A 17,316-nucleotide genomic window follows, 5' to 3' on the forward strand; every position below is an offset into this window, starting at 1 on the left:
CTTTCTGGTGATTTTTTTTTTCAATGTTGAATAAAAATTCCTCTCTCTCCCTAATAATGCTTTTTGTCTTAAAGCCTATTGAATCTACACTACTTTTTTTTTTTTTTGCCTAATATATTTTTTCTTTTACTTTCATCTTTTTTTTTTTTTTTTTTTGCGGTATGCGGGCCTCTCACTGTTGTGTCCTCTCCCGTTGCGGAGCACAGGCTCTGGACACGCAGGCTCAGCGGCCATGGCTCATGGGCCCAGCCGCTCCACGGCATGTGGGATCTTCCCGGACCGGGGCACGAACCCGTGTCTCCTGCATTGGCAGGCGGACTCTCAACCACTGCGCCACCAGGGAAGCCCTCTGATGTTTTATTGTTATTAGACTGAGGTTTTTGTATTCTTGGCTAGAATACTGAATAGGTGATGTAATTTCCTTCTTAAGATATCACAGCTGGAGGTACATGATCTTCACCTATCCTTTATTGTTGATGTTAATTTTGATCACTTTACCGATGTTTCTTGATTTGTACACCATATATACAATTACTATTTTTCCCCTTCAGTGAAACCAATAAGCAGTCTGTGGTGAGCCACTTGGAATTTATATATCTTATTTCCCATCAAAGTTTAACATCCATTGATGATTCTTTCCTGATCCAGTCTTAATTGTAATGGTTTTTCCAGCTCTATCTCTCTTTTTATATCTTCTTTTTATATTTTTCTTTCTGGAAAATTCTTAGTCGTTTTGTTTTTCAATATTGTTTTTTTCCCCTATTGTGTCATTATCTTTTAAATTCCTATTACACTATATAAAAAGTTTATAAAGAATATGGATGGCCAATAAACATAAAAATTAACTTAAGTATTAATCCAAGAAATACAAATTAAAATATTAATATCCTTTTTTGCTAGTCCTATAGATTTAAAAATTCCAATATCCAGTTATTTCAAGAATATAGTAAAATAAAGGCTAGTAGACTTTTGAAGAGAATGTAAATTGTTGCAATCTCTCCAGCAGTCATTTTGGTAGTGCTTTTGAAAAGCGTTAAAATCGTATAAATGTCTATCAACCCAGAAACTTAATTTCTTAGCATTTACCCTGAGGAAATAATAAAAAATAAGCTTAAATTTATGTGTAATAGGATGTTCACCATAGGAAAAACTGGAAGTACTCAAATGTTGAGCAGAATATGATTAAATTTTGATAATCTATAATATAGAATGCTATCTCCTTAAAAAGTTTTGTGATATTAGTGTTTTTATTGACATAGAAAGGCATTTATGATATTATTTACTGAGAAAAATGTATAAAAGTCTCAAATTATACACACCAAAGTGGTGGCAGTGATTATCACAGAGTGATAGACTGTCACTTTTTAAAATTCTCTGTGATTTTTTAATATTTTAAAGTAAACACTTATTACATTTGTAGTAAAATTTTATAGTTATATCAATAAAAGGCATTTTTTCATCCAGATGTTAGAAATGGTATCTTGACAACTTAAGTTATTTAAAAGAAAATTTTTTAATTGAATAAATTTGACATGTAACATTGTATAATAAATTTAAATAAATTTAAGGTGTATAGTGTGTTACTTTGATACACTTAAATACTGTAATATGACTCACTGTAGTGATGTTTATCAGTGTTACATAATTATAGTGCAGTCTTATTGTCTACATTCATTATATGATGTATTAGATCTCTATGGCTTATTTACTCCTCATTACGAGTTTGTACCCTTAAACACCATCAGTTATCCCCCCAGCCCTCATCCCCGGTAACCACCATTTTACACTCTGTTTTTACAGGTTTGACTGTTTTAGATTCCACACATAAGTGATATTGTGCAGTACTTGCCTTTCTCTGTCTCAGTTATCTTGCTTACTATATTGTGTTCAAGGTCCATCCATGTTGTCACAAATGGCAGGATATCCTCCTTTTTCATGGCTAAAAAAATTTGGTTATGTGTATATATGTTCACATCTTTTTATCCATTCATCGACAGATGGACATTTGGGTTGTTTCCACATCTTGGTTATTGTGAATAATGCAGTGATAAACATTGGAGTGCATGTATTTCATGAAAATCCTGTTTTTATTTCCTTTGGGTATATACCCAGAAGTGGAATTGCTGGGTTGTATGGTAGGTCTCTTTTTAAATTCTTGAGGATCCTCCCTATCATTTTCCATAGTGGTTGGACCAGTTTACATTCCCACCCACAGTGTATAAGGGTTCTCTTTTCATCACATCCTTGCCAGCACCTGTTGTCTCTTGCCTTCTTGAGAGCCATGCTAACAGGTGTGAGGTGATATCTCACTGTGGTTTTGATTTGTATTTCCCTTATTGATCATCTTTCCATGTGCCTGTTGGCCATTTTGATGCCTTCTTTAGAAAAATGTCTATTTAGTTCTTCTGCCCATTTTAAAAATTGGATTGTTTGTATTTTTGTTAGTGAGTTGACTGAGTTTTTTTATATATTTTGGACATTGACCTCTTATCCTATATATGGTTTGCCAGAATTTTCTCTCATCCTGTATGTTGTCTATTCAATTTGTAAATTGTTCCTTTTGCTCTTCAGAAGCTTTTGAATTTAATGTAGTTCCATTTGTTGATTTCTTGCTTTTGTTGTTTGCGCTTTTGAGGTCATTTGCAAAAAATCACTGCCAAGATTAATAACAATGAGCTTCTCTGCATTTTCTTCTAGGAGTTTTATGGTATCAGGTCTTATATTTAAGTCTTTAGTCCGTTTCAGTTTAATTTTTGTGAGCAGTGTAAGATAAAGGTCCAGCTTCATTGTTCTGCATGTCTTTTTTCCAGTTTTCCCAGTACCATTTGTTCAAAACAGTATCCTTTCCCCATTGTGTGTTCTTGGCTGTCTTGTCAAATATTAGTTGACCGTATGTGCTGGGACTTAATTCTGGGCTCTCTATTCCGTTCCATTGATCTTGGCATCTGTTTTTGTGCCAGTACCATACCGTTCTTATTACTTTGGCTTTGTAGTATAGTTTGAAATCAGGAGGTGTGATATCTCTGGCTTTGTCCTTTTTTCTCAGCATTGCTTTGCCTTTTTGGATTCTTTTGTGGTTGTACATAAATTTTAGGATTGTTTCTTCTGCTTCTTTGAAGAATGTCTTTGGTGTTTTGATGGGGATTGCATTGAATTTTTAGATGGCTTTGGGTAGTATAGCCATTTTAACAATATTCTTCTAATCTATGAATATGTTATGTCTTTGCATTTGTTTGTGTGTTCTTTGGTTTCTTTCAGCAAAATCTTGTAGTTTTCGTTGTACAGATCTTTCACATCCTTTGTTAAATTTTTTCCTAAGTATTTTATTGTTTTTGATGCTATTATGAATGGAATAGTTTTATTTCTTTTTCAGTTGCTTCATTTTAAGTGTAAAGGAACACAATCGACTTCTGTATATTGATTTTATATCCTACCATTTTACTGAAATCATTAATTAGATCCAGCAGTTTTTTGATTGACTCTTTGGGGTCTTCTATCTAAATGATTATATTATCAAGAGATAGTGACAGTTTTATTTCTTCTTTTTTGATTTGGAAGCCTTTTATTTCTTTGTCTTGCCTAATTGCTCTAGCTAGGACTTCCGGTAGTATATTGAATAGTAGGGGTGAGAGTGTACATCCTTGTCTCTTGATCCTGATTTAAAGGAAATGCTTTCAGTTTTTCTCCACTGAGTATATTGTTAGCTGTGGGTTTGTTGTATATGTCCTTTATTATGTTGAGATGCATTCATTCTCTCTATGCCCAATCTGTTAAGGGTTTTAATCATAAAAGGATATTGTAGTCAAATACTTCATCTGCATCTTTTGAGATGATCACATGAATTTTAGTTTTCATTTTATTGATGTGATGTATTTGCATCTTTGCATCCCAGGGATAAATCTCACTAAGCCATGGTGTATAATCCTTTTAATGTGTTCTTGAATTCAGTTTGCTAATATTTCATTGAGAATTTTTGCATCTATATTCATGAGGGATATTGGTCTATAGTTTTCTCTTTTTCTATATGGTATCCTTATCTAATTTTGGTATCAAGGTATTTCTGGCTTCTTAGAATTTCCGAGTTCAGAAGTGTTCCGTTCTCCTTGATATTTTGGAACAGTTTGAGGAGGATTGGTGTTAATTCTTTAAATGTTTGGTAGAATTCTCCAGTGAAATCATGTGGTCATGGAGTTTTCCGTGTTGGGAGGTTTTTGGGTTTTTTTGTTTTTTGTTTTTTGCGGTACGTGGACCTCTCACTGCCGTGGCCTCCCCTGCTGCGGAGCACAGGCTCCGGATGCGCAGGCCCAGTGGCCATGGCCCATGGGCCCAGCTGCTCCACAGCATGTGCGATCCTCCCGGACTGGGGCACGAACCCGTGTCCCCTGCATCGGCAGGCGGACTCTCAACCACTGCGCCACCAGGGAAGCCCTGGTTTGTTTTAATTAAAACTAAAGTATGGTTGATTTACAATATTATATTAGTTTCAGGTGTACAGCATAGTAATTCAGTATTTCTACAGTTTACATTCCATTAAAAGTTGTTATAAGATAATGGCTATAATTCTCTATGCTATATAATATGTCCTTGTTGGTTGTCTATTTTACCCATGGTAGGTTATATCTCTTAATCCTGTACCCCTAATTTGCCCCCTCCCCTTCCATTTCCCCTTTGGTACCCACTAATTTGCTTTCTAGATCTGTGAGTTTGTTTCTGTTTTGCATATACATTCATTTGTATTGTTTTTTAGATTCCACATATAAGTGGTATCATACAGTATTTGTCTTTCTCTCTCTGACTTCTTTCACTGAGCATAATATCCTCTAGGTCCATTCACATGGCTGCAATTGGAAGAATTTCATTCTTTTTTATGACAGTAATATTCCATTATGTGTGTGCATGTATACACACACACATTCATACATACATACATATATACATACCACTTCTTCTTTAACCATTCATCTGTTGATGGGCACTTGGGTTCTTTCCATGTCTTGACTATTGTAAAAAGTGTTGCTATGAACATTGGGTGCATGTATCTTTTTAAATTAGTGTTTTTGTTTATGGACATATACCCAGGAGTGGAATTGCTGGATCATGTGGTAGTTCTGTTTTTAGTTTTTTGAGGAAACTCCATACTGGTTTCCATAGTGGCTGCCCCAAGTTACATTCCCACCAAGGGTTCTCTTTTCTCCACATCCTTGCCAACATTTATTATTTGTATTCTTTTTGATGATAGCTATTCTGAGAAGTGTGAGGCAATATCTTATTTTGGTTTTGATTTGCATTTCTCCAGTAATTAGTGATGTTGAGCATCTCTTTATGTGCCTGTTGGCCATCTGTATGTCTTCTTTAGGAAAATGTCTGTTCAGGTATTCTGCCAATTTTTTGATCAGATTGTTTGTTTGCTTTTGGTTGTTTCCTTTCTGTTGAAATGAAAAGACGACCTATGAAATGGGTTCTAAGTTTTAAACTTTTAAGTTTAATTACATCTCATTTGTTTACTCTTGCTTTTATTTCTTTTACCATAGGAGACAGATCCAAAAAAATATTGCTAGGATTTATGTCAAAGAGGCTTCCACCTATGTTCTCTTCTAGGAGTTTTGTGGTTTCAGGTCTTACATTTAGATCTTTTAATCTGTTTGAGTTTATTTTTGTATATGTTATAAGGAAATGTTTTAATCTCATTATTTTAAATGTAGCTTTCCAGTTTTCCCAGCACAGCTTATTGAAGAGACCGTCTTTTCTCCATTGTATATTCTTGCCTCCTTTGTCATAGATTAATTGACCATAGGTGCATGGGTTTAGTTCTGGGCTCTCTATTCTGTTCCATTGATTTATGTGTCTGTTTCTGTGCCAGTACCATGCTGTTTTGATTACTGTAGCTTTGTAATATAATCTGAAATCTCATCAGGTAATACCTCCAGCTTTGTTCTTTTTTCTCAAGATTACTTTGGCAATTTGGGGTCTTTTGTGGTTCCATATGAATTTTAGGATTACTTGTTCTAGTTCTGTGAAAAATGTCATGGATTGTATTAAATCTGTAGATTGCTTTGGGTAGTATGGTCATTTAACAATATTAATTATTCCAGTCCAAGAGTATGGGATATCTTTCCATTTCTTTTTTTATCTTCAATTCGTGTTTTATAGTTTTCAGAGTGTAGGTCTTTCACCTTTTTGGTTAAGTTCATTACTAGGTATTTTATTATTTTTGATGCAATTTTAAGCAGGATTTTTTTTTACTTTCTCTTTTTGATAGTTTAATGTTAGTGTATAGAAACGCAATGTATTTTTGTATACGTATCTTGTATCCTACAACGTTGCTGAATTCATTAATTCTAATAGTTCTGGGGTGGAGACTTCAGGGTTTTCTATGTAATGTATCATGTCATCTGCAAATAGTGGCAGTTTTACTTCTCTTCCAATCTGGATGCCTTTTATTTATTTTTCTTGTCTGATTGCTGTGGCTAGAACTTCCAATACTGTGTTAAATAGAAGTGGTATGAGTGGGCATCCTTGTCTTGTTCCTAAATTTAGTGGAAAGGCTTTCAGCTTTTCACTATTGAGTATGCTGGCTCTGGCTTTGTCATAAATGGCCATTATTATGTTGAGAGTTTTTATCATGAATGCATGTTGAATTTTATCTAATGCTTCTCGTGTGTGTCTTTTGAGATGATTATATGATTTTTATCTTTCCTTTTGTTAATGTGATGTTCACATTGATTTCGAATATTGAACCATCCTTGTGACCCTGGAATAAATCCAGCTTGATCATGTTGTGTAGTCCTTTTTACATATTGCTGGATTCAGTTTGCGAGTACTTTGCCTGAGGATTTTTGCATCTATATTCATCAAAGATATTGATCTGTAACTTTCTTTTATTGTAGTGTCTTCTTTTGGTTTTGGCATCAGGGTAATGGTGGCCTTGTGGAATAAATATGGCAGTGTTATCTCCTCTTCAGTTTTTTTGGAATGGTTTGAGGATAGGTATAAGTTCTTTAAATGCTTGGTAGAATTTCCCTGTAAAGCCATCTGGTCCTGGACTTTTGTTTGCTGGTTTTTTTTTTTTTAATTACAAAAAAACTGCTTGACTCAGTCTTAGCAGGCTTTATGTTTCTAGAAGTTTGTCCATTTCCTCTAGATTGTCCAGTTTGTTTGCATATAACTGTTCAGTGTTCTCTTAGGATTTTTTGTATCTCTGTGGTATTGGTTGTTATTTATCATCTTTCATTTCTGTTCATTTGGGTCCTCTCCCTTTTCTTCTTGGTGAGCCTAGCTAAACATTTATCAATGTTGTTTACCTTTATAAAAAAGCAGCTCCTGGTTTCATTGATCTTTTTCTACATTTTTAAAATCTTTATTTCCTCTGATTTTATTATTTCCTTCTCCTGCTGACTTTGCTCTTTTTCTAATTCTTTAAGGTGGTAGGTTAGGTTGTTTGAGATTTTTCTTGCTCTTGAGGAAGGTCCTGTATTGCTATGAACTTCCATCTTAGAATTGCTTTTGCTGCATCTCATAGATTTTAGAAAGTTGTGTTTTCATTTTCATTTGTCTTGAGGTATTTTCTTATTTCCTCTTTGATTTTGTCAGTGACCATTGTTTTTTTAGTAATATGTTGTTTAATCTCCACGTTTGTTCTTTATCCACTTTTCTTTCTGTAGTTGATTTTCTAGTTTTATATTGCTATGGTTGAAAAAGATGCTTGAAATAATTTCTGTCCTCTTAAATTTGTTGAGGCTTGTTTTGTGACTTTGTATGTGATCTGTACTGGAGAACGTTCCATGTGTGCTTGATATGAATGTGCATTCTTTTTTTTGCATGTAGTCTCATGTAGATATCAATTAAGTCTAACTGGTCTGTTGTGTCATTTAAGGCCTCTGTGCCTTATTGATTTTCTGTCTTGATGATCTGTCCATTGATGTCAGTGGAGTGTTAACATCTCATACTATTGTTGTATTGCTGTCAACTTCTCTCTTTATGTCTGTATTTGCATTATATGTTTAGGTGCTCTTGTATTGGGTGTATTTATGTTAACAAGTGTAATACCCTCTTGTATTGATCCCTTTATCATTGTATAAGGCCTTCTTTGTCTGTCATTGTAGTCTTTATTTTAAAGTCTGATATGATTTTGTCTGATATGAGTATTGCTACCCACACTTTGTCATTTTTGTTTGCATGAAACATCTTTTTCCATCCTCTCACACTCTGTGTGTCTTCACCCCTGAAGTGAGTCTCTTGTAGGTAGCATATTCAAGAGTCTTGTGTTGTTTTCTTTTTAAATCCAGTCAGCCACCTTATGTCTTTTGATCAGAGCATTTAGTCCATTGACATTTAAAGTCATTATTAATAGGTAATACTTATTGCCACTTTATTACTTGTTTTCCAGTTGTGGTTACCATGGGGTTCATATATGTTGACTCATAATTATATCTACTTGTTTTAAACTGGTAATCATTTAAATTCAAACACATTCTAAAAGATCTACATGTTTTACCTTCGTAACCCACATTTTGTGTATTTGATATCATATTCTTGATTATCCCTTAACTATTTATTTTTAGTTATAGTTGCTTTTATAGTTTTTTTGTCTTAATCTACATACTGGCTTATTTAAGTGATCTTCAATCCTTACTGTGTATTTGACTTTCCTACTGGGATTTTCCCTTTCCTACAGATTCTTACCTCTTTTCCATTTAGAGAAGACCCTTCAACATTTCTTTTAGGGTAGGTTTAGTATGCTGAATTCTTTTAGTTTTTGCTTGTCTCAGAAGTTCTTTATCTCTCCTATTCTAAATGCTAATCTTGCTGGGCAGAGTATCATAGGTTGCAGGTTTCTCCCTTTCAGGATTTGGAATATATCATGCCTATCCCTTTTGGCCTGCAAAGTTTCTGCAGAGAAATCAGCTGATAGCCTTATGGGGATTCCTTTATGTATGACACTTTGTTTTTCTCTTGCTGCCTTTAGGATTCTCTTTAACTTTTGCCATTTTAATTGTATATCTTGGTGTGGGTCTGTTTGGGTTCATCTTGTTTGGAACCCTCTCTGCTTCCTGTATCTGGATATCTGTTTCCTCCTTCAGGTTTGGGAAGTTTTCAGCCATAATTTCTTCAAATCCATTTTTGATCCCCTTCTCTCTCTCTCCTTCTGGAACCCCTATAATGCAAATGTTGGAACACTTAATGTTATTGGAGAGATCTCTTAGATTGCTTTCACTTTATAAAATGTGTTTTTCTCTCTGCTGTTCTGATTTGGTGATTTCCATGATTATATCTTCCAGGTCAATTATGCAATTATCCGTATTACTTAACCTGCTATTCATTCCTTTCAGTGTGTTTTTTTTCAGCTGTTGAGTTCTTCATTTCCGATCGGTGGGTTTTTTTTTTATGTTTCTGATTCCTTGTTAAAATGTTCAGTGTTTAGGGCTTCCCTGGTGGCGCAGTGGTTGAGAGTCCGCCTGCCGATGCAGGGGACACGGGTTCGTGCCCCGGTCTGGGAAGATCCCACATGCCGTGGAGCGGCTGGGCCCGTGAGCCATGGCCGCTGAGCCTGCGCGTCCGGAGCCTGTCCTCCGCAACGGGAGAGGCCACAACAGTGAGAGGCCCGCGTAACGCATAAAAAAAAAAAAAAAAAAAAAAAATGTTCAGTGTTTAGATCAATTGTTTTACCTAATTCAGTTAAGCTTTTTATTACCAATTGTTTTGAATTACTTATCTGTTGTTTATTTCCATTTCATTATTTTTTCAGGGTTTTTTTCTTGCTCTTTGAATTGAGAATAGTTCCTCTGCCTTTTAATTTTACTTTTCTTTTTTTTTTTCTTGCGGTATGCAGGCCTCTCACTGTTGTGGCCTCTCCCGTTGCGGAGCACAGGCTCCAGACATGCAGGCTCAGCGGCCATGGCTCACGGACCCAGCCGCTCCGCGGCATGTGGGATCTTCCTGGATTGGGGCACAAACCCATGTCCCCTGCATCGGCAGGCGGACTCTCAACCACTGTGCCACCAGGGAAGCCCTAATTTTACTTTTCTCTGCTTCTATGAACTAAGGTGAAGCAGTGACCTTCTGTGGACTTGAAGGGGTGTTCTTATTTGGGAGTGTCCCTATGCAGACTGCACATGCCCAGTGCCTTTGGTGGGAGGGCTGGATTTGATGTGGATGCCAGTCACATCTTTCCTGATGTTGTGCTGGCAGCTCTTACCTTGGTAGTGGGGTGTGACTGGGGATGGAGGGGCTAGAGCTGGCTCCTGGTGTGAGACAGGACTTTCTCTCTGTTCAGTGGCTATCACTTCTCTGTCAGGGGCGGGGTCTGATCCCAAGTTGCTGAAGCAGAAGCCCTTTGTGTCAGGCTCAAGCTGCCTCTGTTCCCTTTACATGTGTGTTTTTCTCTCTCCCAGCACCAAGACCTTTGCCCCAGAGTAGGGAGTGCTGAAGCAAGTGGGGCCTTTCACATACAAAGGTTCAACGCACTGCTTGTGTAGGTATCTGTGGCTCCTTCAGATGCAACCCACGGTAGAGTCTTTTTCCTGGTCGTGGCTGTCCCACATCCAGTGCCGCACTGTGGCACAGACTGAGTAGAGCCAAAGCATTCACTGGTGCACGGTGAGGTGGCTGTGGGAAACCCAGTAACCACGCAGACCTCTCCTCAGAAGCAAGACCCCTTTTCCCCTCACAGCTGGTTGCTGTTCCCAGCCTCCACTGTGCTCTACAGGGGAGGGGAGCCTGAATGGTTTCTCTGCGTTTATGGGGTAGGGAGGTGTTGAGGTGTGGTACAGTGGGGCCCAGAGTGGCACGGTTGTGGGAAATCTGGCAGCTGCTAGAGCAGACCTCTCTTCACCCTGCTTCAGAGGCAGGCCAGTGCTCACACCTCATGAATAGAGTCCAGGCTTCTCCAGCCTTTCTATCTGTCCAAGCAGTCTAGGAGGCTTGTCTCCTCCACATAGGACTCCAGGACCGGGACACCCAGTCTGTGGCTTGACCCACTCCTGGATACCCAGGGTGGGTATCCACCTTTGCAATTTCTTATTTCCTCTGAGTTCCCTCCCAGGAGCACAGGTCCCTACCTGATCGCTTTTCTTCCATTCCTGTGTGATTACCTCTTTCTTACAGCCTTGGTTGTTCAGTCCTTTTTCTAGTTTCCAGTTAGTTTTCAGTGAGAATTGTTCCACCTGTAGGTGTATTTTTGATGTGTTCATGGGGGGAGGTGAGCACCATGTCCCTTTACCTCCACCATCTTGATCTTTTCTCTTCCGTGTTGGGAGTTTTTTGATTACTGATTCAATCTCATTACTCGTTAGTCTGTTCAGATTTTCTGTTTCTTTCTGATTCAGTCTTGGTAGGTTGTGTGTTTCTAAAAATGTATCCATTTCTTCTAGGTTACATAGCTTTTTGGCATATAATCTTTCATACTAGTTGCTTATGATCCAGTGCATTTCTGTAGTTCAGCTGTAATGTCTCCTCTTCCACTTCTAATTCTCTCTTTTTTCCTTAGTCCAAGTAAAGGTTTGTCAATTTTATCTTTTCAAAGAACCAGCTCTTAGTTTCGTTGGTCCTTTCTATTGCTTTCCTGGTCTCTATTTCATTTATTTCCACTCTGATCTTTATTATTTCCTTCCTTCTGCTAACTTTGGGCTTAACTTGTTCGAGTTCTTGAAGTATAAAGTTAGGTTGTTTATTTGAGAGCTTTCTAATTTCTTAATATATGCATTAATGCTCTAAACTTCCAGCTTTTACTGCATCCCACAAGATTTGGTATGTTGCATTTCCATTTTCATTTGTTTTGAGATAATTTTTAAATTTCCCTTTTGATTTCTGTTTTGACCTAATGGTTGTTTAGAAGTGTGTTGTTTAATTTCCACATATTTATAAATCTTTTCACTTTCTTCTTGTTGATTTCTATTTTCGTACCACTGTGGTCAGAAAAGATAGTTGGTATGATTTTATTCTTCTTAAATTTGCTAAGATTTGTTTTGTGGTCAGTATGATCAATCTTGGAGACTGTTCCATGTGCACTTGCGAAGAATGTGTATTCTGCTGCTGTTGGATGTAGTGTTCTGTATAGGTCTGTTAGTCCATTTGTTTTAAAGTGTGGTTGCAACATTTCCTTGCTGATTTTCTATCTGGACAGTCTTTCCATTGCTAATAGTGTGGTATTGAAGTTCCCTACTATTATTGTATTATTGTCGATTTCTCTCTTACAATCTATCAGTATTTGCTTAATATGTTTCAGTGCTTGGGTGTTGGGAGTGTATGTGTTTTTTAAAAAATATTTATTATTTTTGCTGTGCTGGGTCTTAGTTGCAGCATGTGCAGTCTTTTACTTGTGGCATAAGGACTTCTTAGTTGTGGCATGCAAACTCTTGGTTGTGACATGTGGACTTCTTAGTTGTGACATGCAGACTCTTAGTTGTGGCATGCATGTGGGGATCAAACCAGGGCCCCCTGCATTGGGAGCGCAGAGTTTTACCCACTGGACCACCAGGGAAGTCCCAGGAGTGTATGTGTTATGATTGTTGTCTTCTTTATGTGTTGACCACTTTATCATTAGATAATGACCTTCTTTTTCTTTTGTTACCCTTTTTGCCTTGAAGTCTATTTTATCTAAGTATGACTATGCCCACCTTCTTCTGGTTTCTGTTTGCTTAAAATATCATCTTCCATCCTTTCACTTTGATCCTGTGTGTCTTTAGAGCTGAAATAAGTAAAAACTGGGATGATGGTCGCTGCACCTTGAATAGTGCTGTGTAATTTTACACGGCTGCCTCAGGTTCTGTTTGCCCAAACAATGATTCCCAAAAGCCAGTGCTTCTCGTCACATCCTTTGGCTGTCTCTTGCTCCCAACTTAAATGACTATCCATGTGCTCTTGATGCAACTGCTTAAGAATTTATCTACAAATCATTGTGGAAAACAAAGAGAGGAATAATAGGCGAAGTATCTTACTAAATTGTTGATAAATCTATATTCTGTTTTATTGTATGTTTATGAACACTAAGGCCAACCTGATTTGTATGTCTTGTTTAGTACCACTAAAAATGTCATTTTGACACTAAGTGCAGTATTTTACTGTTGAATTATTTTTTTAGTACTATTTTTTAACGTATTTATACACATACCATAGGAACTATCAAGAAACCTTGAGCTAAGTACTAACAGTTTCCAGCGACAGTTGCTTGCTGAAAGGAAAAGGGCATATGAGGCTCATGATGAAAACAAAATTCTTCAAAATGAGCTACAACAACTACATCACAAATTAAAGGTAAGCATTTTATTTTAAATGGCATCATTTCTCCCTATGTTATATATTAGATGAAGACTCTATTTTAAAACATTGTTATCATTTATATTTGGAACTTTGGTACCATATCATTTACAAAATTCTAATATTTTCTTTGGCACTTATAAAGAAAATATTTGTTAAAATGAGACATTAGATACACTAATAGGAATGATATAACTGAAAAAAGTTATAAAATCCTGCAAGAAAGTTATGGGAACTAGAGTTTTTCTGTGTTGCACGGTTGAATAGCTCAGTGTTCTTCCTCAGATAACCCCATGATTGATTATTTTTAAAGTTGTTCCAAATACTGCCCTTCCTTTTCACAGTGTTTAGAAGAAGCATTAGAATTAATTAATTCTGTTAAAGTAGGTGTTCTTAATTCTATCCAGAGGTCATTGATGGGTTGAAATTTTGTGCAACATTAAGTGTTTGTGCATTATCTTGCATAGAATTTTCATTTTGTTAATCAAGTTCTAAGAGAAAGCCATAGCTGCAAAATGGTGAAGAACACTTGTGTTTTAAAAAATGGTCTAATTTTTAACTCGCCATTAATTTGGAACCCACATTTGAGAGATGCTAATTAAATTCTTTGTGTGGCTAAGCCTGGAAGTCAGTTGAAGACATTACTATATCACGTAGGAGTGGGTAGAAAATGAATTTTGCCTTATTCTGATTTTCATGACTGCTAGTGCATATTGGACTTTCAATGGAGAATCATTGCTCTACCGTAACCTAAATGTCCTAAAGACATTCCTTTCTATAATCGGTAGTTACAAAGGGAAGCTGAACTTAGGTATATTCCAATTTGGTGAGGAAAATACCAATTGAAAAGATGAGGATTTTTGTTTTATTTTAAACTGAGACTCTACATTCTTAATTGTGTTGGGTTTGTTTTCAGGAAAAGGAGAGAGAACTGGACTTAAAAAACATATATTCTAATCGTCTGCCAAAGGCTTCTCCAAAGAAAGAAAAAGAAATTACATCAAAAAAAAATGGTATAGTAGTTATTATTGTTGAAAAACATTGTAGTTATTAATAATAAAATAAATTAATTTTGAAGTAGAAGGAAGATGAAGGGAAAGAACTTTATTGAAATAGATTTCCTTATAGGTACTTTTCAGAAATCCTTTCACTTTCTCAGTTTTTTCCCTTGAGGTCATTACAGTTATGTTTTACATAATTAAAATGTTTTTCCTAATTATAACTTATTTTTCTAAACTTTTATGAAAAACTATAAGCATACCCTAAACAGGAGATTATAGTATGATAAACCTTTATTTATGTATCACCACCTTTAACAGTTATACATTTTACTAATTTTATTTCACCTATTTTTTCTACTTTTTTTCTGGAGTACTTTAAAGCAAATCCCAGCTGTCATTTCATTTCACTCATAAATACTTTGCTATTTTTATGCATATTCTTTTTCAAAAAACAAAAGTATAATTTCCTTCTTCTCTGGTTTGCAAAAAGTTAAAAACATAAACTTTGTAAAAGTTTAATAGATTGATTTATCCCTCAGAGTTGTCCTCAAATGACAAAATTGCCAGTAAATCCTAGAAATAAAAACAGTAATAGTGAGTAGTCATGGAGCTGAGAAACGTGCATTTTCTCATTTAGAGGGTGAACATATACCAATTGAATTCCATATATCTTAGCACTGTTCAATACGATTAGAAAAATTCTTTTATAATTTTCATGGTAGCTGCATGCCAGAGTGATTTTACAAACCAGTGTACAAAAGAAGTACAAACCAGTGAAGACTTCGAGCTGGAGGAATATCCTATAACACCACAAACAGTTATGTGTTATGAAAACAAACGGAAAGAACCTGAACGTCTTTCTTTGGTGAGTTTAGCAATATGATTAGGTATGAAACTCTAGGTTTGAAGTTATTCCTAAATGCACAATATCAAACATTTAAAAATTTCAGCAATGAAGCTAGTGCCATAGCTGTATAAATATGCAACTAGCCTTTTACAGGGAAAGAGATAACATCTGTGCATTTTATTAAACTCCTTTGGATTGACTCTTAGTTAACACTGCATCTTTCAGATGCTTCAGAAATGTCAGTTGTACTCTCTAGGTTGGAGGAAGAAGAAAAGAAAATTATCTAAGTTTCTTACCTTATATGTCTCTTACCAGATAGTCTCTAAAAATCCTTCTGGCTTTTATGTATAATAGCAAGTTACAGTAGCTTTCAAATGATTTGTTAGAATTTGACTACATTTAATTTTTTTGGCTTCCTATGTAAGAGAATTTTATAGTTTAGCTGAATGTCGAGCAAAGTAATTGCAGTGGACTCTGACTTTATATCATTCAAATTAGAGTGGAATTCAGGAGGCCTGTGTTGCATCTTCATTTAAAAGGACTCATACTGAGTACTGGAAGGTCCTTTTCTCTATTAGGGTTTTATCTTTAGTGTTTACAGTTGAAACTCTAAAGAAAACAATATACGAGGGATCCTGCATATTTCATATAATGCTGTATTTTTGATACTACTTGTAAGTATCCCAGGGATCCTGAGATCACCTCCTGTGTGTGGACTGAATTGATTCCTGTGTGTACTCTAGTTTTGTTTTGTTTTTTTCCTTTATTTTGTTTTTGTTTTACAATTTAGATAAGTTAGCTGTATCTGCTAAGTGTGTTTCTTCCTATATTTACAAATCCTTGAGACTAGGTCATGTTAATTTTTTTTTTTTTTGAAAAGGCAAAGTGTGGAATAGCAAAGTAATTCTTAATTTTAGAAGGGTTAAAAAATTTGCCCTTTATAAGATTCAGCAGAAGCAGCAACCTGATATAGTGAAAGAGGATATAGCCCTGGAGTTAGCAGTTAGTGTTTTAATTAAATTACAGTTCTAACATTTTAGTGACTTGTGTGACTTGTTGGAGCCTCAGTTTCCTAATCTATAAAACAAGGGTGGGTTACCCTTCAGGGTTGTGGTAATAACTAATCATGAAGTTTATAAAGCCCTTAAGACTAATCCTGTCACTTTGAGGGGTCCCAGCAAATGGGAGCTCTGTTAGTAAAAGTATAGGCTGTTGCTATTGGAAAGAGACCCAGAATACAGTGGCTCAAGCAAGAGATAAGATTCTTTCTCTTGTAATAAACTGAAGGTCAGTGGGTAGTCCCCAGAATAGGTAGACACCTTTGTTCCATGGTAGCCATTCTCTATCTCATTGTTTTTCGATCATGAAGCATGTAACCACATCTGTGTGGTTGCAGTTGTCTTATCATACCTGGGAGAAGGAGGAATGAGGAAGTGGAGGGCAAGCAGCTTTTGTTTTTATAAATGTGATCAGAAGTTGCATACATACGTCCACTCACGTTCCACTGGTTCTGTCTAGCTGCAGGGGAGGCTAGCAAATGTGGTCTCCAGTTAGGCAGCGCTGTGCTCTGCTAAAACTTAAGGGATTCTGTAACAAAAAGGAAGAAGGGGAAAATGGATACTAGGAGACAATTCTCTACAAATCCACTAGTAATAAATTTTACTTTTATTAAGAAAAATTACACACACACGTGAAAGGGACCATAAGAAACAATAAATTTTAAGTTTACATTTTTATTTGATTTAAATATTGTAAGATTTATTAATTGGAGACCTTGGGCATAGTATAAACTTGAAAGATTCTATGCCATTGTCGCTGCCGGTGTTACAGCTCAACACCGTATCACTTGGCCTTTAATAGTTGATGAATAGCCTTTATTGGTTAACTGAATTCATCAGATTTTGTTGTGAAATATGCAAAGTAAGGATGCCTCTTTTTTTTTTAAAATAAACATTTATTTTCTTTATTTTTGGCTGTGTTGGGTCTTCGTTGCTGCGTGCAGGCTTTCTCTAGTTGCAGCGAGCGGGGGCTACTCTTTGTTGCAGTCGCAGGCTTCTCATTGCGGTGTCTTCTCTTGTTGCGGAGCATGGGCTCTAGGTGCGTGGGCTTCAGTAGTTGTGGCTTGTGGGCTCTAGAGTGCAGGCTCAGTAGCTGTGGCGCACAGGCCTAGTTGCTCTGCGGCATGTGAGATCCTCCCAGACCAGGGCTCGAACC

General features: G+C 36.3%; 1 protein-coding gene across 1 annotated transcript in view; it reads left to right on the top strand.

Annotated features, from left to right (window-relative positions):
• Positions 1-17,316, top strand: part of LCA5 (lebercilin LCA5) — a 62,104-nt gene that overhangs the window by 35,666 nt on the left and 9,122 nt on the right. The window contains exons 3-5 of the mRNA XM_065889152.1: positions 13,114-13,251; positions 14,171-14,267; positions 14,978-15,120. Coding sequence (XP_065745224.1) covers positions 13,114-13,251; positions 14,171-14,267; positions 14,978-15,120 — 378 coding nt within the window. The remainder of the gene's footprint in view (positions 1-13,113; positions 13,252-14,170; positions 14,268-14,977; positions 15,121-17,316) is intronic.

This window comes from Phocoena phocoena, chromosome 12 (assembly GCF_963924675.1).
Source record: "Phocoena phocoena chromosome 12, mPhoPho1.1, whole genome shotgun sequence".
Classification (NCBI taxonomy): domain Eukaryota; kingdom Metazoa; phylum Chordata; class Mammalia; order Artiodactyla; family Phocoenidae; genus Phocoena; species Phocoena phocoena.